Source organism: Amaranthus tricolor, chromosome 9 (genome assembly GCF_026212465.1).
Source record: "Amaranthus tricolor cultivar Red isolate AtriRed21 chromosome 9, ASM2621246v1, whole genome shotgun sequence".
NCBI lineage: Eukaryota > Viridiplantae > Streptophyta > Magnoliopsida > Caryophyllales > Amaranthaceae > Amaranthus > Amaranthus tricolor.
In genome coordinates this window covers 27,148,463-27,173,117 of record NC_080055.1, presented here as the reverse complement: position 1 = coordinate 27,173,117, position 24,655 = coordinate 27,148,463, and the positions used below count along the sequence as shown (strand labels likewise).

The 24,655-nt window shown below is 31.9% G+C and overlaps 4 protein-coding genes across 7 annotated transcripts; 3 read left to right on the top strand and 1 right to left on the bottom strand.

Annotated features, from left to right (window-relative positions):
- Positions 1 to 268: 268 nt before the first annotated feature.
- On the top strand, positions 269 to 3,589 carry LOC130823779 (ribosome biogenesis regulatory protein homolog). The gene is made up of 8 exons (XM_057688549.1): positions 269 to 491; positions 712 to 862; positions 1,903 to 1,954; positions 2,047 to 2,175; positions 2,328 to 2,445; positions 2,607 to 2,790; positions 2,891 to 3,004; positions 3,287 to 3,589. Exons 1-8 carry the CDS (start codon positions 394 to 396, stop codon positions 3,455 to 3,457), a joined length of 1,017 nt encoding a protein of 338 aa, XP_057544532.1. The 5' UTR covers positions 269 to 393; the 3' UTR covers positions 3,458 to 3,589.
- Positions 3,590 to 4,959: 1,370 nt separating this feature from the next.
- Positions 4,960 to 6,265, top strand: LOC130823764 (heavy metal-associated isoprenylated plant protein 45-like). The gene is made up of 3 exons (XM_057688515.1): positions 4,960 to 5,002; positions 5,317 to 5,392; positions 5,940 to 6,265. The coding sequence occupies exons 1-3, from the start codon at positions 4,994 to 4,996 to the stop codon at positions 6,263 to 6,265; spliced, it is 411 nt and encodes a 136-aa protein (XP_057544498.1). The 5' UTR covers positions 4,960 to 4,993.
- LOC130823762 (lipid droplet phospholipase 1) lies at positions 6,203 to 15,727 on the bottom strand. Of its 4 annotated transcripts, none has more exons than XM_057688512.1 (13): positions 15,174 to 15,727; positions 11,885 to 12,017; positions 10,772 to 10,839; positions 9,696 to 9,766; positions 9,342 to 9,587; positions 8,710 to 8,873; positions 8,381 to 8,436; positions 8,228 to 8,280; positions 7,506 to 7,674; positions 7,286 to 7,383; positions 7,085 to 7,197; positions 6,533 to 6,562; positions 6,203 to 6,341 (listed from the first exon to the last, which is right to left on the bottom strand). In XM_057688512.1, the coding sequence occupies exons 1-11, from the start codon at positions 15,337 to 15,339 to the stop codon at positions 7,096 to 7,098; spliced, it is 1,326 nt and encodes a 441-aa protein (XP_057544495.1). In that variant the 5' UTR covers positions 15,340 to 15,727; the 3' UTR covers positions 6,203 to 6,341; positions 6,533 to 6,562; positions 7,085 to 7,095. The 4 variants fall into 4 exon arrangements, with proteins under 4 accessions (XP_057544495.1, XP_057544497.1, XP_057544494.1 ...); XM_057688514.1 differs by lacking the exon at positions 6,203 to 6,341 and adding an exon at positions 12,824 to 13,570 and having other exon boundaries at positions 6,360 to 6,562; positions 15,174 to 15,305; XM_057688511.1 differs by lacking the exon at positions 6,203 to 6,341 and having other exon boundaries at positions 6,360 to 6,562.
- Positions 15,728 to 18,794: 3,067 nt separating this feature from the next.
- On the top strand, positions 18,795 to 20,566 carry LOC130824048 (pollen allergen Che a 1-like). Its single transcript, XM_057688924.1, has 2 exons — positions 18,795 to 19,040; positions 20,004 to 20,566. The coding sequence occupies exons 1-2, from the start codon at positions 18,878 to 18,880 to the stop codon at positions 20,363 to 20,365; spliced, it is 525 nt and encodes a 174-aa protein (XP_057544907.1). The 5' UTR covers positions 18,795 to 18,877; the 3' UTR covers positions 20,366 to 20,566.
- Positions 20,567 to 24,655: the final 4,089 nt, after the last annotated feature.

Sequence of the window (24,655 nt, the reverse complement as noted above, 5' to 3'; positions counted from 1 at the left end):
GCTTGTTAGTTATTTAAAAAATTAAAGTATATGTGCATTTAAATTAATATGAAAAGCCAATAATCTATTTAAATTTACCAATAAAAATAGTTTATGCACACAATTATTATTATTATTATTATTATTATTATTATTATTATTATTATGATTATTAATTATTAATAATAATTTTGAAAGGAACCCGTTTTACTTTAACAAGTAGCAACCTCTTAACCTAGTTGGGACTTAGGACTTGGGGGAAATAGTAATACGATGCGTTTGATCTTTTCCTTTCATTGATAGGGGGAAATATATTACATTTCTTTTGTTGAGGTTTTTAGGGCTTTGAGTCGAAAACTAAAGTTCCCAATCCCATCCTTTGAGTTTCAGAAATTTGAGAGGAGAGAGAAAGAGATGGGAGATATGGAGACTCAAAAGGGTTTTGAAATTGATTTGGGAAATTTAATGGCTTACAACCCTAATCATCATTTTTCTTCTATTCCATCTTCCAGGTAAAAGTTTGCTCCCTTATTAACAAAAAATGTTCTTTTTTTTGTTTCCTTTAGGATTTATGTGTATATATTCAAGCCATGTTGATTTTTCTGTACTAGGTTATTGTTGATTTTGGTTCAATTTTGTTCAAATTATTTTGATTAGATTTGGTGTAAGTAGAATTAGTGAATGGAGGTATAAATTAATTGGTAGTTCGTTGTTTTTCCTTGAATAATGAAGGGAAGAACTAGTGAAACAATGCTTGGAGAAGGGAACGGAATTAGCACAAACAATAGCAGATGCCCTTTTCAATTTGCCGGCGACTGAAGATGTAGATGGTCCTATGGTTACTTTGCCTGCTCCAAGTACTAGACTTCCTAGACAGAAGCATGTAAAACCCTATCTATATTTCTCTCTTTTTATCTTTTTTTTGTGTAATGGATGTCGAATCTGGAATTTTTTTGTTGTTACATATGTGCATATTTTTATCATAATGATAAGAACTTTTTTGGGGGTTAAGGGCGTGTTTTTCAGCTTTAGTTCAGTTCTATTCAACGCAAATAAGTTATAATCGTTGATTAAGTTTAGTTAAGTAATAGGGAGCGGATTTTAAACGCATTCTTAGTATATGATTCTTCTTTGTGGTGCAACGTCGGGTTATTTAAGATTGATATTATTGCTTGTTAATAACTAGAACAACGGATTGCATCATTTCGGTAATTATACTTTAAAATTTGTCGTTTTAACTCTTATGAAATCGAATCATGTTTTAGAGACAAAAGGGAATGAATTGAAGGATTAAATTAACATTTATACATAAGGGCTATTAGAAGTATATTGGAAGATGTTATTTGCCTTAATGTCTATTACGTTCTTCTATTTTCATGCAATTTAAACAAAGCTTTGTCATTTATGTTTCAATTCCCAACATTCGTGGGCGTTGTTTAGAATGACTATAGTTTGAAGAAACTGGGATAGACCAAATTAGTGCTCTCTATAGAATGTGTAAGAACAAAGTGGCAGTTGATCTTTTCTATGTGAGTCGACCCCATAAATTTAATCTAGAAGAAAAACAAGATTATAACAATCAAGCTTAATGGGAAGAATGGAGATGGATTTTGGGAACATGTATAACAATTTGAATTGAGTTAATATTGGGGGTCAAAAGGAAATAAGTGAAATTTAATGAAGGGCTAGTGGTGAACGAGTGATTGTACGGTTTTTTGATATTAGACACATGACTCTGGAATTTCCTTCAATTTTATTCATTTTTGTTCTTTTGTGCTGGTGTTAAATCCTATTCTATACTAAAGGCTTTCATTTACATACAGCAATTGCTTTCAATTTTCTATCATGAAAGGATGATTAGTATGTATTGAAGTCAAGAAATAAGAATTTTTTCTGATTGGATGCATTTTTCTTCTTGTTCAGCTACCAAAACCAAAACCCCCAACAAAATGGGAGTTATTTGCCCAGAAGAAGGGTAAGAAGACAATCAAATTTCTTTTACGGCCATCGGATTTTTGTCATGACAATTTACTGATTAGTTTACGATTATTTTGAACATTTTTTTAGGCATAAAGAAACGTAAGAAAGACAAAGTTGCATATGATGAGAAGACTGGCACTTGGAAGCGCACATATGGTTATGATCGTGCTAATGATGAAGATGATGTCCCCATCATTGACGCCAAGCCAACTGATGGTAATGATATTGCAAATCTAAATCCTGGATTTATGTCATCTATTTTTGAATTTTCCCCGAAGCTATCAATATACTCAAGTAGAATAGTTTGTGAAAATATGTATGGTCTATTAGCAATGCTTTTTCTTTTTTCACGTTGGGGAAACTTGCAGAGCCCGGTATCGATCCTTTTGCCAAGCGGAAAACTGATAAAAAGCAGCGAGTAGACAAGCAAGAGAAAAATCGTTTAAAGAATCTTAAGGAAGCACAAAAATCCGGTGCCCTTCCGAGGTACTGTCTATTTTGCCCTTGGCTGTGAAGTTATTGCAGTCGTCCTCAACTAATACTAGCTTTTCCAATTTGTCTATTTTGCTTTTATTCATTTGTAAAGCTTCTTTAATTCTTAATCATATTTTATGCAACGATTATGCTGATGATCATTATTTTACCAGTCATGTTCAACTAGCTGCCACCGCCTTGCCTATAACCGGAACTCAAGCTGCTCCAAAGAAACTCAGTAAAACTGAATTAGAGGAGGTAGCTGGTGCAGCAGCAATGTCTACAGCCAGTATCGGGAAGTTTGATAAGAAATTACCCGGAGAAAAGCCGCTTAAGAACAAAGGAAAGCATCGGAAGGTTTGTTTCTTCATATTTTGTTTTAATTCTGTTGCTTCAAGATATTTAGATCCAATGTCATCGTTTTGATCATTGACCCTTAAATCTCTGGTTTCTGTAGTTCTTGCCTGTTGCACAAGGAAAAGGTATGGGTTTACAAGAGAGAGAGCAAACGGAAAAGATTCTAAACAAGCTCATCTCCAAGCATTCTCACGAGACACTTAATGTCGACAAGGTATGCAATGAGGAATTGGTTGGCCATTCTGAAGAATTTCTTTATTGATATGGAGTTTTAGATTGAATAAATACTATTAGGAAGAAAACTTTTTAGCATATTTAAGTTTATTTGTTGGATTGCACGATCCCACAATTTGATCCTAATTCCTACCCCATGGTCGATTCCTAGTAGAACCCCTATCCTGATAACATTGGTCATGATGTCACTAATGCTAAATTGATTGGGTTGATCATTTTTTAGAGCGTTGAACCTTGACTTGACTTTTTGATGAATGAACAGGCCGTTAGAAAGATCAATGTGCAAAAGGAAAAGAAGCAGCAAAAGGGCAAGCAAGACAAGGGATCGTCAAACTCTAGCAAGTTAAAGCCAAAGAAAGATTCGTTCAAGAAATCTTCAAACAAAGGATCATCAAAGAAGGCGTTTTCGAAATCCAAAACATCCAAGTCTTGATTGATTCTTTGGATTTTGACAAATCACAGTTTCATTGTAAGGTTACTTAGATACTTTTATGAGTTTTCATGTGATACATATGTAGTATGAGATCAAAATTTTGGCCATTTATGCTATTCCATGTTTATCTTATTTGTCGTTCTCTTTGTATGTGTTTGATGCCTTGATGGTGCGCATAACTGCACTTTTACGACATATTAGCAGCAAATTACGGAATTCACCATGCTTCAGAACGTTGGAAATTCCTGCTCTTAAATTTTGTCGACGGTTCGAGAACTATTTGGCGTTGTATTACGTAAATGAGAACTATTTTGCTTTGATGGTGTCCCTTAGTGTAACTTATAGTCTAGCTTTTTTTTAAGTCGGGTTTGTTCATTTTGGTTTAAACTAGTTCCCGATGGGTTCGCTTCAAAATTTTGATTCATGCTTGGAGAACGAAGCATATGTTGCTCGACTCCTCAGCTTACCTCAAAATCTACTCATCCAATTTCGCATGGTATTGAGGCTAGATGGCTAGACTTGCCAATACTTTTGTCCAAGAGAAAATGTTTGCATCATCTTGGTTGAAAATCCGGTGCTCTAATGGCAACGAGTATGCACCTTGCGAAATCCATGAAACTAACATGACAAATGATTCTTGATCAAGCATAGTTGTCTTCTCGAGGAGCTATCACTTGAATAATACTTATGGAGTCGTCATTATTATCATCATATTCAGTATATTTCATTTATAGAAGCTATGATTATATCCAATAAAGAAACAAGGAGGTTGCTTTCAGTGAGACCTTTAGTTCCAGTAAAGTAAAGTGAACAATAAGTTGCATTTTTAAGTATACATATAGACGATGGACTATATTAAAACAATGGTAAGACTAAGTAAAAGATAATTAAGCATCTTCCACGTACTAATTGAACAATTTCTTACGCATGGTTTATGCATGAACATTGAACAAAGTATCTTTCCCAAGCAATCAAGCAAAAAAAAGCACCATCATTGAGAGTGACTTTCATTACGTACTCATTAAACAATAACTAATTATACTAGATTTCAAATATTAGCTTGCTTGACTAAACCTCTTTAGACTCTATGCATACCAACATTTCTATGCAATTTCCCCAATATCTAGGGTTTGGTTAATTAAAAAAATACTCACTAAGATATCTTCATATAATATGAAACAAGTTAGATTATAATAGCGTTGTTCCATCCTATAAAGCAAGTATAAATATTATTTTAAGCAATAATTAGTACACTAATAGTATTGCAAGAAGTCTTATTTTTAACATTTTGGTGGGTCTAATAGATTGATTAATAATTGATTTTCAAACGTAAATTAAAAATATGCATATTATGTCAATTATAAAAATATGTAACAAGTTGTGGGTTGCTTCAATCAAATTGAAAAAATGTATTAAAATGTGATGCAACCCTCCAACCATATGACCCTAGTTTTGCGACTTCTATATATAACCAATTGCTTCTTTTGGTACAATTTACAAGAGATTGAAGCATCTGAGGTGGGAAGAAGTGTTGAAATGAGTTCGGTGAGTTTTCTTTTCTCCTTCTATATGTTTCGATCATACGCTAATACACACAATTGATCGTTATGTTATCGATAAGAGTAGAACTACAAATTTATTTCAAAGAGATTAAATAGATGCTCCTAATTACAAATTTGTTAACGCCCAAGCAAATATTTTCTCTGTTTCTTTGAGTTTGCAGTATAAAACTAAAATATGTGAGAGCTTTGAGGAGAACTAAAATTTGTTTCTTGTTTACTAGTTGCATTTTTCTAAAAAAAGTTATTATATTTTTTTTAAAAAAAAATTAATACATTTGTTTATCTTTTTTGCTTCAGATTGTAGAGTTTCGAGTTGAGATTGACTGCTCTGGATGCGAGAGCAAAGTCAGGAAAGCTCTGCTCAAGCTAGATGGTATAATCACTTAACCCCATTACTTTTATATACTCCTCCCATCTTATTGAGATTGCAACATTTCCTCATAAAATTTCTCAGATTTATAAAATATTACAATCTTGATAAAACAAAGAAGTATAATAAAAGTATTACAGCTATAACAACGTTGCAAATAATTTATAAATGTTCCGCGACATTGATATAACACCGCTGCAATTAATTTATGAATGTTCCGCGACACTGAAACATGAACAAACTTTGATCCAACGCCCGTGATATCAAAGATTCATTTGGAATCAATTTCTACCATTTAGGATTGTAACAGAGTTGTCTTACTGAATTTAAACCATAATATACTAAAAATTTCTAATTAATCACCGTAATTTGTAAATCACTATAAAAAGATAAAAATAATAATATGAAAATAAACAAAATTAGTAAATTAAAATCACAAAACTCCCACCCTATTAAATCCTACCACATAAGTGTAATTTATTAACTTCACAAACCACCGTTATTTACTGCGACTTCCTCGTAAAAACTACTAAAATGTCATTTGTATCAGGAGTTGATGAAGTTGAAATAGACATGAGGTTGCAGAAAGTATCAGTGACAGGGTGGGCAGACCAAAACAAAATACAGAAAGCTATCATGAAAACAGGGCTAAGAGTGGAGCCATGGACTATGCCTTACATTCCCCAATTACATGATTTCAATCACTTCTATAAACAACACAAGACTTTCAAACTCACTGCTAACACTTCCTCGCATCGGAAAAAGGGCAAAATCATCCACGAACGCACTTTTGATCCTCAACCTTTGATTTATGAAGACACTGATGCTTTCGCTATATTCAACGATGATAACCCTTCCGGGTGTTCCATTATGTAAATGTAATAAGTCTTTTATTTACAAAAGCATAACGAAACGAAAAAATCAGGAAACCTTCTTCCCTTGAGGTAAACTCCTAAATGCATGATGCATAAAAGAGAGAATCAGGCAACTGTTTGTCGTAGTATATGTATATAATATATATTCACATGTTCGGTATGAAAGTTCCAGTGTCGATTGTATTATATACGACACTTATACCAACGTTGTGGCCTGCACATAAACTTTAACCACTTTCAAGGCATAAAGAAAGGAATGAAAACTCACAGTTCTTCCCCTCAAGGTAATTCAAATCTCCTACAAGAAAGGAAATCGATCACTAAGGATAAATTGTATACGTGAGAAACAAACATTTTATTACCCTAATGCTACTAAGTGGCTCCCACAGAGGGTGGAGTTTGGGGATTCAAATATACGCAGCTTTATCCTTGTTAATAACAGAACTAACAAAGGTTTATATATATCTTAATCACTTCCTTGCTTTACGACTTCATCACACCCATTCGTCATGTTCGGTCTCGAAAGAGACAAGCATGCGATTAGACGATTCAAATAAGATCCCAATGACTTTTTTTTTTCATACACATTAGCCGCAATATGTAAAATAAATTTGAACGATGAACATTGTCAATAACCGCAATATAGTGAATACTTCAGAACGGAGGAAGTATATGTTAAGCAACACCTGGTGTTTGCAATCACGGAATGGCATCTTCATTATTGCATAAGGCTGCGTATATTTGACCCCACCTATGTTGGAGACACTTTAATGGCACTACACACATTAAACTCAATGTTTTCAGCTTAAAGAGAACTTACCATTCTCATTTCTATAAGCTGGCAGTGAGGTATGAAGATTCTTGCTGCTTCAGGCTGTCTGCAACATGCTTTACAACCCCAGAACCCGCATTGTGAAACCACTCATTTTTCACCTAAACAGAACAAATCGCGAATTCAGACACTATAGAAATACCTAAAAGGTAACCAAATAATAGGTAGGAAGGAAATTGATATTGTTACATGTATATTGTTATGCGCAAAGAAGGGCCATAATGCAGAATGAAAGCTAACATCAACTTTTTTCCATCCTAATCGCTGTAAGCCACGTATCATCTCCTCTACAGACAGAAACAAACTATGCTTACATCAATGTCTACACAGAAATGAGAAAACAGATAGAAGGGCAACCAAAGATACATATCCAATAGTATAATCTCACAAGAAGGTAAAAGCATTGAACCTTCCACTAGTTCATGGTATTCAACTGTATTGTGGTCGCTAGGTTCAGTCTGTGCAGCCTCCTTTGCTTTGGCCACTTCGGGAGCAAAATTTGGCTTCTCCGATGAAACTGGAGGACAATACTCAACATCTACAACATGCTTGTAACCGTCCAAAGATCGTTGAGGAGGCTGGGTAAAGGAATAAAGTACAATGAGATTCAAACAATAGAAAGGATATGCTGCATCAAGCAAGGAGGTTATTCGCAAAGCTAAAAGTATATTCAAATACCATTTGACACTTATACTACGAATAAACAAAATTTTATGCTTGCGAATACCACATAGTAAAAAACAAAGCTGCATCGCAGCAGATGCATTATAAAGGTTTTAAAAAGAATCAAGGAAAGCACCAAGTAATAATTTGCTATTAATGTCAAAAACTGACTATTATAATGAAATTTAATTACACTAAAGTCCTTTTTGGTTCACCTTAAACTAATATTATATTATCCTTGAAAAAAAATAAAATCTGTTTTAATTAGTGAAAATCAACTCCAATAAATAAAATAAGTTTAGTTCAGTTAAAAACTTTTCTAATTAGTAAAAACCATTATTGTTCATTAAAGTAATTTCGTAGGAGGAAGACCCAGATTTTATCAGTAACGACAGTTTTAAGAGCTAAAGGTTTCAGTTTTAAGACAGACAAGTACTCGTGGAATTCAGAAAACAAACATTGATTTACCCTGGGAAGTTCATCTTCTCTCCTTATCGAAGATGTTCGCCAGCCAACCATATCTAGAAAATGAAAATGTCAAGGAGATTTGCCTCATCAAAGTAAAACAGAACACAACTGGTCAATTCATCATAACAAATAAGAGAATTTCAATCAGGATACGGTCAAAAGAAACATTCGCATATATGATTCGACATTTAAATGCAGCAAGTGCAGATCTGCAGGAGAGACAAAAGGAGTAAAATTAAGATCTTGCATGGTGAGAACAGAGGAGTATTAAATAAATTGATGCAGTACACCAGGCAAAAAAGATACAGAAATTCGACAAAGTACACTAGACAAACGGAATATTGAGCATTAAATAACTTGATGCAGTAAGTATGCTAATCGTATTATGTTATTAAAATGATTTTTGGATAATTTGACAAATTAATGCTCCAAATGTTAAACATCAAGATAGTTGTACGGAATTCTTCCAGCATTGAACTTACATAAATTTACCATCTTCACAATCTGTTGCCATCTTTAGAAGAAGTGGGGCTCTATTAGGTTTACCATCAGTAAGGAAGAGTTGACTGCCAGTTCGACCAGCAAAAACAGGTGCTAAGGGTAGGGCAAGTTTCTCCAAGAAAGGAAGCCCAAATAGGAATGGCAGCTGAAGGAAAAAAGAGAAACAACAAAAGTTAACTCCTAAGAAAATACAGTGTCAGGATGTTAACAGACTATAGTCTATATCATATAATCTAAATGATCAAATCTTCATTAATTGAATGTCAGCCAGTAGTTATTACTCTAAAAACAAACAACGACAGAAGTCATACACTCATTCTCTTCAAATTCATCAAATCATCAAAAAACCATTCCACAAAATCACTTAACTATCCCTTTATTGATTTTGCAAAGTATATATACATAAAAAAGAATACAAATTATTATATGAGAGTCTCACAGAGATATGCGCCTTATACATGGGTTTAATAGCCGATCTAATACATATTATGAGAAAATGGGGTCTTTATTTGAGGTCGTCTCATCGAAAGATGGTCTCTCACCGAAAGACGGTCTCTCACAAGAGTAACTCAAAAAAGAATAAGACCTATTTGTTTTTAAAATAATGACTGACCTGTTTCCTCCCTCTAACCCCAAGATGTGGACTTGCTAGTGTAATGAAGTTTATAGGTTGCAGTCCAGCGATGAGACCATGCTTTGTTGAGAGACCTGTTGCTGAAGTATCATCCAGATTTCCATCATCTAAGTTGCTTGGTGTGAAAAGCATACCAACAGCATAACGAGCAAACAATCCACCAAGAGAATGAGCTAAAAAGGAAATTTTCTTAAGACTCTCGGTCTTATTTACAATTTGTTGGACCTGTTTAGGGCAATAAACAAAACTAAATAGAATATTTATATTTATATATATATTTATATATATATATATAAATATGCCAGCCTAGCAAAAAATAAAATTAAAGCTTACCTCATCAGCCAAACGCTTTCCAGCTCCATCAATGCCACGGAATGTTTTGGTGAAAGTATTTGATGAACTAGCTGAAAAAACCACAAAAAAGAAAAAAGAACAAAAGGAAAGATCAGCCCAAGCTTTTGAACAAAGAATAATGACAATGACAATTACTAATAGATACAATACTGAAAATAGCAACTACATAACCACAATCAACAGCATTGTCTCCATAGAAAAGGAAAAAAAAAGTGTAGAACAAAATGATATAAATGACGATGACATGACTCTGAAAGAACAAAGGTATCACAAAGAACAAAGCTCATCTAGGCTCCAGCAAGGCAACAACTGCCAAAACTTTTTTCCTTGTACCAAACTTCTTTAATGTTGTTTTTGGGAACCATGATTTCATGTGGAAATCTCAAATTGGCTGGAATTTAGTGTTTGGCAAATTGAATTTTCAAATTTAAATATAAGTCAATTCCACCCTTATTAAAAAAGTTGTTAAAATTGAGAATTTGAGAATGACTAATAAATTTTGTCATTCTCAAATTCTTCATTTATGAATTTATAATTGAAATCTATAATTTGAATTAAATTACGTGTTTCCAAACAAAAATTCTAATAAACTTCACTTCTTAAAACATAATGTCGACCCTATTACTTCTCAAGGATGTCTTGCACCTCTTGATAAGCTTTAAATGTGTGTGTGTGGCGTACATTCAAGTGCATAGATTTGAGGATACTAATTGTGTAACCCTTTGACAATGCCTCCATTAAGGCCCCTTCAGTGCTGGTTATTCCCGCACATATATGAGTTCTAGAAATTGTTGCTGTTACATAAAATATTATAGTCCTAACAAAAACATCATATAGACAAACCATTTAGTCAGACACGCACAACTATCATAAAATGACAAGGTTTGTACACAAATCATACTGTTTCTTCATTTTTAGCAAACATCCCAACTACATGTTACCTTGATGCCAAAATAGTCTCAAAGGAGATCCTGGAGGATATCATACTTGACAATATAATAGTTTTAATCCAGAATCAAGTGGAATATGAGATAAGGGACAAAGATAAAACGCACCATAAATCAAGAAGTTTCTTCCCAAACGCTTTTTCAGTTCCACTTCAAAATATGTCCAGTCACTTGGGCTGTAAGAAAAACAGCAAAAGTTGTTCTATATTAAGTTAGTAAATTGGCAAAAATTTGGCAAGCACTAAAACCAACAATGATTCCCATAGCTTTGTACTAATTTGTTCTCAATATTACAAAGCCAAAGCCTAAAACCAACAAAAATAAAGTTCCGAAATTTTTTCCAAACATCACTTGTAACTTGTAAGTCATCCTCCAATACAATCTAAAGTACCAAAGTCCAATTTATACTCGATGTTCACTAAATAATTATGCTTCTTAATTAATTCATATCAAATCAAATGCAAATCTGTAATTCGATAAAAATGATTAATTTTCCAGAGCTGTTGAATACTTGGTCATTCGAAAAGTGTTTCAATGCGAGTAAGTTAACTGATGTGAGCAAGTTTGCAAGAAAGATCAAGAATGGAAAATTTGATTAGAAAGGGAAAAGGCTCTGGGAAAACAAATGTATTGATATATAAAGGAGTTTCACATAGCGGTAAGCTCAAAATCCATAATATTTTTATTACATGGAATTTAATAGTTCATGTACTAATCCATCAATCTAAGATTCTAAGTTAATTCAAAGGCCCTCGTATGTGAATAATCCTGTCACTAGACATAGCAGGATCTTCCTATCCTATCCTTTATTTCAATTAAGAAAAGTCGCACCAAAAGTGCTGATGCACCTCACTAACAGATATACTATCCCAAATACAGACTCTAATATCCCTATTAAAATAAGCATCAAAGTACTGGGTCATCAACCTTAGTGATTCAATGGCTCTCATATGTGATTATACAGTGTTTATAAACAAATATGCTGCTGAAGTTAAAAGATTTAAAGGGGTTAAATCAAAGAACTACATGACCCATACCCTCCTCAGAGTGTTGAGTGTCACAACACTGGTGCTTATGAAAAAAACATAAGAGATAAGGTCACTTAGTATAAAGTAAATTTCTTTCTTTAGCTTTTCCACCTTCAGGTTTAATGTTAACCTACTAATCCAGAGAACAGATCTTAACCTCCCAGAATATTCAGAAAAGTTTACACGCATATACCTAGCTAAGATGCCATGAACAAGCACAAGAAGATGATCAGGCCCACGTTCTCCAAACGCAACTGAAGAAGAGGCTAAACTTCCAGATGTTGTAGTCATTGAAAAAGGCTCAAATCTTTGATTTTGCTTGATCCCTGAAAACAAAAACTATGATCAATCAGAAAAACCTTTGACCGGCTTGAAGACAGAGGAGTAGGCTTCATGCAGATAATTATTTACTCATTATCTGCAATTTCAGCAATTCCAGCTTTTACATAGAATAAATTATATGTTTACACCATTGAAGCTTGATCCTTTAGCAACTTGGAAAATAATTATTTTTTATAATTGAAAAACGAAGGCAATGCACTTCAATAGTGCAGTTATTGCTTCAATTCTACTTTTGAAATGGCTGATAAATGACTTCATCAACTCAGAGTAAGATGCAGAATCGATCTTTAAAAGCAGAGAGAAACTCAAGACATCAAAACTCAAAGAATGTTTGACATAACAAGGATGGAAACTGGGAACAAAGCAAATTGTTTCGTACTAGACATGAACAGTACTCACGATTCGGCAATTAACATCAATCAGCATCTCCCCTTCATACTCCACAATAACAATCCAAAATCCTTAATCCCAAAAGAGATTGGAGTTGGTTCTACCCTATATATGGAGAGGAGTAAAACAAAATGCATTACTTCGGAAATCTATATCTTCCTGACGATGCCAGATGGTATAAACTGTTACCAAAAGGGTTGTTCCAAAATACATGTGTTATAACGAAACCAAATACAAGAAAAAAATAGACATAGTAATAATAGAAATCACACAAAGATTTAACCTGGTTGACCAACAACGTGTTAGCTACATCCACCAGACAGGGTAAACATATATTAATAATGTGACGGAGAAAAAGACAGATACAAAAAATTGAGGACTGATGGGTTATAAATAATACCTAGAAATAATAGAATTTTCAGATATGACTAAACCTAAACTAATTAGGTTTAGACTCATCCTCAGCCCAAATATAGAAACAATCAAACAAAACCGAAAACCATCTCTCCTAACTTCTCGAGACAACTGTAAAGCGAGAGTAACAAGATTCAGCTCATATTATCACAAATCTCCACTTTGAGTTAAAACTTCTCAACAAAACATATATTGAACCAGCAGCACAAATAATGCCAGACTCTCCCTTGTCCCTGCCACCAAAATTTTCTCCAAAGACCCAGATTGCTCTTATGAGCCCATAATGCCTCAAAGGGCTCTCAAATACTTGTGATATTTAGCAAGTCCATAAAATGTTGAAATTTTCTCTAAGGTACAAGCTTGGGTAACATATCTACAGGATTATCAGCAGTGTCAATCTTCTTCACCTTAATTCTCTTCTTAGTTCTAACTTCTAATGAAATGTTATCGTACATCAATGTGCTTACTTTTGCCATGATGTATTTGATCTTTGGCAATACATATTGCACCCAAATTATCACCAACAAATGGCATCATGATCATTATGTAGACCAAGTTCGGTAGCCAGACCCTTCAACCAAATTCCCACTTTTGCAGCTTCGATTAAAGCCATGTACTCTGCTTCAATAGTTGATAATGTCACTATCCAGCAAAATAGCCTCCAACTTACATCAGAACTTTAAAGAGTGAACACATAACCAGTCACTGATCTTCTACTATCCAGTTCTATACCCTAATCAGAATCACAATAAACAATCACTAAAATCTCTATATCACTTCCAAAAATAAGACCAACATCAAAGAGAATAAAATTCGCGCAGCTAGCCACTAGTCTTTGCTAGAACTGGACATAAACCTGCTAACTAACAACCAAATCAGGTCTATTGCATACCATAGCATACATCAAGCGCACTAGCATAAGGGGCAAATGTACATTAGCTATACTAAGAGTACTCAGGGGTTTTGCTGTAGACAAACCAAACATGTGCAATATCTTTTTAATATAACTTTCTTGTGACAAGAAAAGCTTCTTCTAATTCCAATCCCTATGAATCTCCATTACTAAAATTTTTCGCGCTCTAGCCTCTACCTAATACTTTCATATCAAACTCATCACTGAGCTGACCTTTTAGTTTCCGACTTTTTGTGCATCAGCTTTGTTCCAAGCATCAATGAGCATATCATCTACATACGGAACCAAGTAATTTAAGAAACATCTTCTGACCTTTTGTGATAAACACAACAATCATAATTCACACAGACTCTTGTTGTATTGTAACTCAATCATGTAATTTGCTTCAAAAAAATTTGTCCACCTTTAGAGAGATTGCAACCTTAACAAAATTTATCCATATTTTCCTCCTAAATCCCTCCCTTCCTATTTGATATCCAAACAAGGGATTCTTCATCCCTCCAAATCCCTCCCCTTCCTTTCCCTCAATTTACTTGTCCAAGAACAGTGATAGTAATTGCACTATGTTTTGATAACAATTTTGGAGAGAAAAAAAAGGGAGAAAAGGGAAAGGAAGAGAAAGGAAAGGATGGAAAGAGAAATAGAAGGAAAATAGCTCTTATTTGTATAAGAGAGAATAAAAGGGAAATGAAGGGATATAAGAGTTTTCTCTTCAAATCTTATTAACTTTAGAGAGATTAGAACCTTAAGAAAAAATTTCCATCAAATCCTTCCAATTTCCTCCCTCCAAATCCCTTTCCTCCTATTTTACTATTCAAACAAGAAATTCTTTCTCCCTCCAAATCCCTCCTCTTCCTTTCCCTCTATTGCCTTACATCCAAACACACCCTAAAAGTTTTGTCTCACAACTATATCCATGACTCTGAATAGCAAAGAACCTCTTTGGCATCAGCCTATCTTCATGCCTTAAAGAAAACAGTTCAAAACTCTACTCTATAATAACTGCAGCCAGAAACTTCCAATTGTAGATCACATACATTCTGCTAATAAGCCCAAAAAAGTCGGAAATTGAGCGTGTTATTGAAAGCAGTTGAATGTCTCCAAGAGGACAGTTTTCGTTCAAACAAAGAAATTCAATGGAGAAACAATCAATTGTAAATCTGTGCCCAACCTTATACGCCATCGAATAAATCAACTAACTTCCCCAGGAAGAACAATGGAACATCCAAACAAGACAATCACAAGATTCGAATTCAAAAATTTATAAATAAACTACTTTCCCTAAATAAATATACTAAATAGCAGTATATTTTAAAATTGACCAAATCGCCAAACCTGACCTAACCATATATTAATTAAAACCCAATTGCAAGTCCAACAAATTCAAATTCAAATCTGAATTAAATAAAGAGAGAAAAATTACCAGAAAAGGAAGCTGAACTGGAAGAAGAACAAAAATGTGAGGCAGATGACGAACAGGCAGATGAAGAAGAATGAGCAAGTCCTTTGAACAGTTTAAGAGAGAAAAGATTTGGGGATTTACAACCCGTGTTAAATAATCCCATCGAAGCTGCTGCTGCTACCGCCATTATTATATATTTTTTTATTTTATTTATAGAAATAAAGAATATATAATTATGCTATATAAAGTAATTTAATATCGATAAAATATTATATCAACTAAACTGAAAAGAGCATTAATGGTATGTGTTGGAAAGTGCAAGAAACCCATGCGTGTATGTTTGGAAGATAGGAAGATGCCCATACTTTTGGGAATTGGTTGATGAAATTATTGGTTGGGTTATTTGGATTTTGCGAGATAATGAAGGAGGGAATTAATGGCGGATAAAGGATTAAGTGTAAGTTAGTGGGTTTGTGGAGATAATTGAGGAAGAAGAAGCTTGAGTGGCGTTAATGAAGTCTTGAGAGTGGATAGACTTGGCTAGCTGCCCAGATATTAACCGGATACTTGTGTGTTTGTGATGGCTTTAGTTGACCCTGTTTTGTTTTGGTAGTAGGTTTAGGTTTGATATTTTGACCACATTTTTGTAGGTTTGCACTTGCAGTTTGCACAATTAATAATTTTTTTTTTTTAAAGGATATTTCACGGTGAGACTATTTTATTGAAATTATCTCATATATAATTAATCTATTTGAGTGATTCTATAATAATTTTAAAGTGATTAATTAAAAAAATAGGCTAATTATATGAGTTTTGTATTTCTTTCACAGTGAAATGGTCTGATATAAAACGAGGCACGAGTTGTTGTTTTTTTTCAATCGTTAAGATCGTGGTTGGCTACCGGCAAGAGGTTAAAAGGACTGATTAGCTTAAAGGGGATGAGAGGCTTAAGCCTCAATCACCAAGGTGGAAGGAAAACGTTTAACATTTAGGTAGACTCTTGAATCGGCCTTCAAGTTCTAGCTTTATATATATATATATATATATATATATATATATATATATATATATATATATATATATATATATATATATATATATATATATATATATATATATATATATATATATATATATATATATATATATATATATATATATATATATATATATATATATATATATATATATATATATATATATATATATATATATATATATATATATATATATCTTATTGTTTGTAAATTTTATTTCATTGTACATTCTCACAGCATTTTAAATGATTTTTTTTTCATTTTATCTTTAGTGTTTATGATGCCTTGCCCTTTTTATGTTTTGAGTTTATACTTTTGAGTATGTGGATTTATCCATTTAAGTTCTCATTTTGACTATTACCGGACCTGGGAAAATTTGATCCGACCCGAAAATGAATCCGGGATCCGACCCGACAAAACCCGAACCCGACCGACCCGATAATTACCTGACCGGAAACCGACCCGTTTTGACCGATTTAATATCAATTTTTAGAGTAATTTCAATGTTAGAATTCATTTCAAATAAAATTTTAGTTTTCAAAGTATCTCAACATATTGAGTATATCACTTGAACCCTAAAACTCATCAATAGATCTCAAAAAACACGTATTTAACGTCTTTTTAGCCATCGTAATTATTTTTCTTTAAAAACAGGACGTTATAATCATCTTAATTGAATACATGTATCTTGTTAAATCAGTCAAATGAGTTTTTAATTCTTCTACATTTCAGTAAGCAAATCAATATAATTTATACGAACGTTTCGCACGTTTGAATGAGCTTTTCAAAAAACGAATGTCGCAACCCTAAATTATAAAACGCGTATCTTATAAGACGAAATAAGTACTTACTTAGTTGTATATCTTTCCAACATGAAAATTGTGAAGATAATTTTAACGTCATTTTTATCTAACGTTATAATTATAATAAACAAAATAACTTTTATAAAGCGCGTATCTTACAAGTCTTTCAAAATAAGTATTAATTCCCCTATTTTTCTTGCACTTAAATGAACCTGACATACCAACTATTTTTTGAAAATCGTACATGTAATTTCTCTAATGATTTTTTTTAGACATTTTAATGATTTTTTTTATGTTGAATTAGTCGATTGGATATTCTAATGTTTTATGGTAACCCGTTGGGTCAATCCGAACCTACCCGAAGCCCAGAGTGATCCGACCTGAAACTGACCTGATCCGAAACTAACCCGACCCGAAAATGACCCGACCGAAATTGATCCGACCCAAAACCCAACCTACCGACCGTTTTCCCAGGTCTTTACGTCTTTCATAAATGAGACCACCTAAAAATCTAATATTTTGATCTATAAAATTGTATTGGTCTGATGATCGTTCGATAAACTTTACTCTTAAACTTTAGGGCACACTACAATCACATAATATTCTAGTTATCACTTTTCATATTTCTACCAAGTGTCATCCTATTGGTCATGTGATCTTGGTGAATATCCCACACTCTGAAAGATGGACTCTATGCATAGGAAATATAGAGCAATTTCTTTATCTCTAACTTTATAATGCCTCTATTTATGCCATTTATGCTAAAACAACACTTCATATACTCTATCTTAATCCTACATAATTTTAAAACTCATGATGCATAACTTTTTCTACATTGTTCTGACTTAGCTAGCGTTTACTCTATCTCAAGTCTTATCTACTAAATAAATGCGATTAGCAAAAATCAAGCACAAAGGAACGTCTTTTTAAAATAATTGAGTCATCTAATTTAGTCCACCACAAAAAAAGTAGGGCTTTAAGCCGAGGCTAAGTGAATACCGGTTGTGATTGGAAAATCCTATGTTGTTCCACCACTGTTTTAGGATTTTTCTTTATCTTTTAGTACATATTTAGCACTGTATTAATTTTTTTAATATGAGAATGTCTTTCTTTTTTATTTCCCACGAGAGTATTTCTCTTGAAACAGTGGGCGATTGCTTGGATAACTTCTTTGACTAAGTTTAATTAATCACCTGTTGTTAAGAACAACGAACATTACTATACATACTTCAAGCTTGGACTAGAAACACTTATTTTGAAAAATAAAAGTTTTCCAAGTTCAATTTGAAATTTTTTTTTAACAAAAAAGCTTATTATATATTCAAATTTTCTCCACTGCACAGGTTTAGAGGTTTAGTTCTAATCAAGTTATATTAATAGTATAACTTGTTATATTAGAACTGGACCTCTAGACCTGTGCAATTGAAAAAATTTGAAAATATATAATAATAATAATATTTCTTGTATAATTAAAAAAACTAAGAAATTAATTTACATAATGGAACTTACACGTTATATTATTATATCTAGTCATTTTATATATCTAGTCATTTAATTTACTAAATTTGGGCATTTATTATAGCAGCATAATGATGAAACAAAATTAAATAGATGACAATATTATGTATGATCCTCCTTTTTTTGAGTAAATTAAGAAATATAAACACCAATCACATTACATAAACTCTCCAAAATTAGTGTAAAACAGAAATAACACACACTATAATAAGGCAATCAAATTATCTTAAAAAAAAGTCATATATCATTCAATTCTCAACCATTTCCTTAAATTTCCAGGTTTTGGATATTTATTTACAACATAAAAAGATAATAAAATTATTTTTTAATATTGATAATAAGGTAATTAAGGTGAAGAACAAGAATAATGGGGAAATGTGGACGTGTATTTGTTTTTGGTGCTGCTCTTTGCCTTGTGTGGTTAGCAGGTGTAGCTAACGCTCATTACAACCATTACCATGTGATGGGCAGTGTGTATTGTGATACTTGCCGAATTCAATTTATCTCCCGTGTTAGCACCATGATGGAGGGTATCATTTAAAATTTTTTTTTTTATTTGTATTGTCAAGAAACGAACTCAACTAAAAGTTTAAGTTGATGATTGAAGCCGCATAAATGATATGTTATATATTTTAATATGCTCTCTCACATAAAAGCCCTTTGGGCTAAAATTGTGGATGCAACACATGTCTTCCTCATACCTGGTGCGAAATATCCCACTTGAATTTAGGGGTGGTTGAAATATTATATCAAAGAACCAACTCAATCAAAAGCTTAAGCTCATGGTTGAGGCTGCATGATATGTTATATGGTTGAAGCCACACATAACACGTATTTTGTCTCACTAAACTTTTGATTGAGTTGGTGTATTCAATAATTGAAAGATTGAAGGCAGAAGGGGGCGATAGATTGTAGATTTGTAGGGGACGTTGGGGCTCACAATTAAAAGTGTACATTCGGACCATCGGGTCAATTTTGGGTCAGAAGTTTTGAGTCAGTCCAAAATCAAGTCTTGTGTCCACATTGATTTTTACATTATTTAAATTCATTTTGACATTGGGTCGAATCGCGTTTGGTTCCAAGGTCAGGTAAATCTAAAATCATCAGGTCTGTTTTGAAGCAATATGTTTTTCTTATGATATATATAGTATATAAAGATAACGGTAGGAACTTTGACCATATGAAAACAATTGATCAAGGGGTGAGTTAACTAAAAACCAGATAGAGATGTACATGTCGTGGCAAAAATTATACATACTGTTATAAAGAAAGTACATATATTTATTGAAAAAAAAGTTTATGTTATTTTCATAAATATCATTCTAATATGTACAATTTTTAAGTATATACACGCGTCTTTTAGCAAATATTCAATCATTTACAAAATTGCCATCTAAATCGAAAATGCTTCAACAAATTTGAGACATGACGCTTTATCTTCCAAAATTGTAATGGCTATATATGTAATGATGGGTGAATGTACGTACATATAGGTGCAACTGTGAGGTTGGAGTGCAGGAACATTACTTCAGGTGTCCAAACCTTCAAATCCGAAGCTGTAACTGACAACTTAGGGATGTACAACATTCGGGTAGATGGTGATTATGAGGACGATATTTGTGAAATTATGCTAATTAAAAGCCCCGACAAGGAATGTACCGAAATCTCTACTGATGTTTATGCCAAACAATCCGCTAAAATCAGCTTAACATCCAACAATGGCGAAGCCACTGATATTCGCAATGCTAACCCTCTCGGATTCATGAGGAACACTCCTCTTCCCGAATGCCCGGAGGTTCTTAAGGAGTTGGATATGATCGATGTTAATGGTAAACCACAAGTCGGACCTATATGATTTCTCAAAAATTTTGGGGGATTTTATTTTAGTCCGGTACAAATGTATTACCAAAATAAGCATATGACATTAGAAAAAAGTTAAATTTGTGATTAAGGGTGTAAAAACAATTTTAATTATATAGAGGTGAAATTTATTTTTATTAAGAATTTGAAGTAATCAATACCCTTGTGAATGTAGGAGCTAATTAACTTGAACATGAGATGGTGATACATGTATGCTTCTTAAATTGATTTTTCTTTGCATATATCCTTTTGTGCTTTGGCCTTTGGTCATTATATTATATTGTTGCTAATTTTTAAATAAGTAATTATTGAGTCATTTTCATTATAAGTTAGTTAGAGTAAATATTGTCTTTTTTAGATGAAGTCTGAGATCAAATCTCAATTAGTCCTTCTTTTTCCTCAACTTACCTTATAATCCCAAAAAAAATTATTAATAAATCGAATTCATATCATCATATTAAATGCTTATGCTAAGATTCTTATAATTTATATTATTTTAGTTATACTTACATTCTTTTTACTCCTTAGCTATGAATATGATCCCATGCATGAATGGTTTATTATTGAAAGTGTTCTTTTCTATAAAAGATTAGTTTTATTTCATAATGCTTTATTTTGATATAATTGAATTATCTTCTAATAAAAATCATATGAAATGTTTTATAAGATGAATATATTAATATATGTAATAAAAAAACTCAATTAAAAAGTTATGTTGATATTTTAAGCACTATTATGCAATAGCTCTTTTAGATTGGATGGATGAAATCTGTACCGCGTACATACCTGTATAATCTCTCATCATGCCCATTTTCAAGCACTAAGTAGGTGTAATTTTGTCAAAACTTGGATTTTTAGAAGTTTGTCCCATATAAATAACTGTAATTTTATTTTTCAGTGGGAATTTATAATTTTTTCTTTATTTTTATTTATATATTTAACTTATTTTTCTTAGAAATTTCACATAGTACCATCGAACTTTTATGATACGCTACTGGTGACATTTTTGTAAGATTTTTCCACATGGTAGCATTTAGTTTGTGCCTTATCTAACTGTCGTGGCATTTTCCGTTAAATTCTTGTCAATTTCCGTTTAATTCACCATTTTGACATTTTTACCCTTATTAAGTGTTGGTTGCTGTCTTTATAATTTGCGTTAAATTATTTTTATGCTCTCAAATGTTTAATTCACCATTTTGACGTTTAATTTACCATTTAATTCATTAACACTCTCAAATGTTTAACAATTTTGTTTTCATTCAAATTGTTAGTAATTTTGACAAAAGGTGTCTTAAGCACTATTACATAATTCATAATGTTTACTTAATGTAATTAACTAGGATTATAAAGTTCAAAAGGTGCATTTCAAACACTAATACATATGCTTAACTAGGATAAATTATATAGACAACAATTTGAATGAAAATAAAAATGTTACAACATTTGATAGCTCTGATGAATTAAACGTCAAAAATGTTGAATAAACATTTTGAGAGCATAAAAATGGTTTAGGACAAATTATAAAGACAACAACCAACAATCAATAAGGGTAGAAACGTTAAAATGGTGAATTAAACAGAAATTGACAAGAATATAACATAAAATACTACGACAGCTAAATAAGGCATAAACTGAATGCTGTCGTGTGGAAAAATCTCATAAAAATATTACCATTGGTGTTTTATGAAAATTAGATGTTATCATTTGGATTTTTTATTTATTTGGATTAACATAATTGAATTATCACAATTGCTACCAATGATATGAGCAGGGGGACAGATATCCTATGGTTGTCAAGACCCAATACAGTAAAAAAGAGTTGATTTTGTAATAGTATGAGTCATAAGTTTTGCTTTATGACAAGAAAAGTCACAAAGAAACAAAAAGGATAAAGCACAAGAAATCCTTGGTTTTCGTTCCATGCCTCTTTTCCCTTTATAAAAGATAAAAGATTACTTGCTATTTGCTTTACTTTCTTCTCTTCTAATAATTTTTGTTGTGTTTCTAACTTTTAAATCAGTTTTTGTCTGATTAGAGTTAAATTTATCAGTTAAAATAAATATTATTTTTCTTAAATCTCAACTAATATTTTATATTCAATTTTCATATATTTCTTTCCATTCAGGATACAATATTATAAAATATTTATTAAATTTATTATTTACTCTTAACATATCTTATAATAATAAATAGTTGTTGGGGTTTTATTATTGACTTGCTAATGGCTACCTTACGTTAGTCGAATACAATATAATACTTCACGTTAGTCCAATACAATATATTACTTCTTTTCAAGGTTGCTATTGTTTATGGTTGAAGCTTTAGAATATATACATATAGTATATTAGAGTTTTTTATACGAGAGAGCGAGCTTTGGACAAAAACTATGGATACACCACATGTCGTCCTCATACATAACACTAATTAAATAGGAGTGTACTAATTGAAATGACTCGAATCCATGGCATGGGCTTCCGATACCATATTATAAGACCAATTCAACCAAAAGTTAAAGTTGATTTTTAAGGCCCCATGATATGTTATATACTCTAACACACACCTTCATCAATTGAAACTCCAAAATGTATTATATGCTCTATCAAAAATTAGTAGTAATTTACTCAATGCAGATTGTATTATATTTAGTCCATGTATCAATAGACCATGTAAATTATAATTTTATAACTGATAAATTTGTTATTGGACTTGTACACAACAAGACGGTACACAATCTTGATGAGCTTCCATCCTAAAGCAGATTAGCAAGTCTTATTTGAGATCGTCGATACCATACGATGATAATCAGCCCATTTTTCTAATAGATCACTAAAAAATTGTAAGTCATCAGTTTAGATAATAAAAGTGATCACTTTAAAATCGTAATTGCTCACTTTAAGGTTATAATTGATCATAATTTTAAGATTTTACGTGATCACTTCACGTTAAAGTTATAAGTGATCCCTTTATAAGACTATAAAAAATAATCACTTTAAAATTGTAAGTGATTACTGTTATATATATATATTATTTGTCAATTTAAAATTATAAGTGATCATTTAAGGTTATAAGTGATAAATAATTCGAAAGCTGTATTGGTCTTGTGAAAACCAAGTAATTAGTTTAATGAGTAGTCCATCAAAGATCAAACTTATTTGTTACCAATAACTTTATAATTCTTCGAAATCACAGCATTTAATTATAATAGTAATTTTTGTTGAATAAAGGCTTAATTTCTTTTTCATTTAAAATTCCATAATACAGGAAGATACAAACAATTTTCCCTGCCTAAATATTAGAAATTTAGCATTTAATAATCTTCATAGTTTGACCTAAAGTTTAGAGTTGGTGTAAATGTAATGTTCCCCGTACGTAAGTGCTAACTGTTAGGAAAAGAAAAATCACTCGCCATTACTCATCCCCTAAAAAAATTAAGTGTAAAGTGGGTCATCGTTCAGGGCCTAATTTTTAAAGTTTAAAAAATTTATTTTTATACATATAAGTGATATTAATTTTAATTAAATTTAAATATAGCTTATATTTTTTGTTGAGTAAGATAAGTGTTTTTAGTGCTATTTTTATAAAGTAGCTTAAATATCAACAATAAAAAATAAAAAATATATTATATTATTTATTACGCCTTAAGTTTTTTAAGGGCCCTTTTTATCATTTGTTCTGATACCCGAAAATCAACGGAACTTGAAAACTTATACTCCTAATTAAGTCCTAATGATATGGAATCAATGCTATAATGATAGTATAATATACTTTTAAGATATCAAATGAATAACAGGTATCTCTTATCTGGCACATAATATTTTTTTTATCCAATAAAAACCAGCTGGTGAACTATAATACATATTATTCACAAGATCTACTCACAATCTTATTCATTAATAATATATTTTTCTAATATAGTGTAAATTGATGAAAGTATTAAATCATCTAACTGAGATAAGACTTTAAATCTAATATTTATTAATATATTAGCGGCATGTAAGATAAATTTGCATCCAATTTATTTAATTTTCTAAAATCTACCACGATTAAAATATAAATCATATTCACCGCGAAATTATTTGTATTGGCCATAAAGTCTGTTTTTCGACCACTACCGCAACCCTTACCAAAATTGTATTTTTTTTTTTAACTATGCTTGTAAATCAAAATGTAAACATAAAATCTGGCTTTGAACAAATTAAGTATTTTAAGACATAAACCTTAAAATATAGTCTATCCTCCAAACAAATTAAAGATGACGTAGCTCAAAGAGAAAAAGAAAAGAACG

Coding starts and splice junctions, on each gene's coding strand:
- LOC130823779 (XM_057688549.1), top strand. CDS start 394: ATGGGAGATATGGAGACTCAAAAGGGTTTTGAAATTGATTTGGGAAAT. Junction 863..1,902: donor GACTTCCTAGACAGAAGCAT/GTAAAACCCTAT, acceptor CTTCTTGTTCAG/CTACCAAAACCAAAACCCCC. Junction 3,005..3,286: donor AGACACTTAATGTCGACAAG/GTATGCAATGAG, acceptor ATGAATGAACAG/GCCGTTAGAAAGATCAATGT.
- LOC130823762 (XM_057688512.1), bottom strand. CDS start 15,339: ATGGCGGTAGCAGCAGCAGCTTCGATGGGATTATTTAACACGGGTTGT. Junction 8,281..8,380: donor TGCGAATGTTTCTTTTGACC/GTATCCTGATTG, acceptor TTCATTTTCTAG/ATATGGTTGGCTGGCGAACA. Junction 7,198..7,285: donor TTGCGCATAACAATATACAT/GTAACAATATCA, acceptor TGTTCTGTTTAG/GTGAAAAATGAGTGGTTTCA.
- LOC130824048 (XM_057688924.1), top strand. CDS start 18,878: ATGGGGAAATGTGGACGTGTATTTGTTTTTGGTGCTGCTCTTTGCCTT. Junction 19,041..20,003: donor TGTTAGCACCATGATGGAGG/GTATCATTTAAA, acceptor ACGTACATATAG/GTGCAACTGTGAGGTTGGAG.
- LOC130823764 (XM_057688515.1), top strand. Junction 5,393..5,939: donor AGCTCTGCTCAAGCTAGATG/GTATAATCACTT, acceptor CATTTGTATCAG/GAGTTGATGAAGTTGAAATA.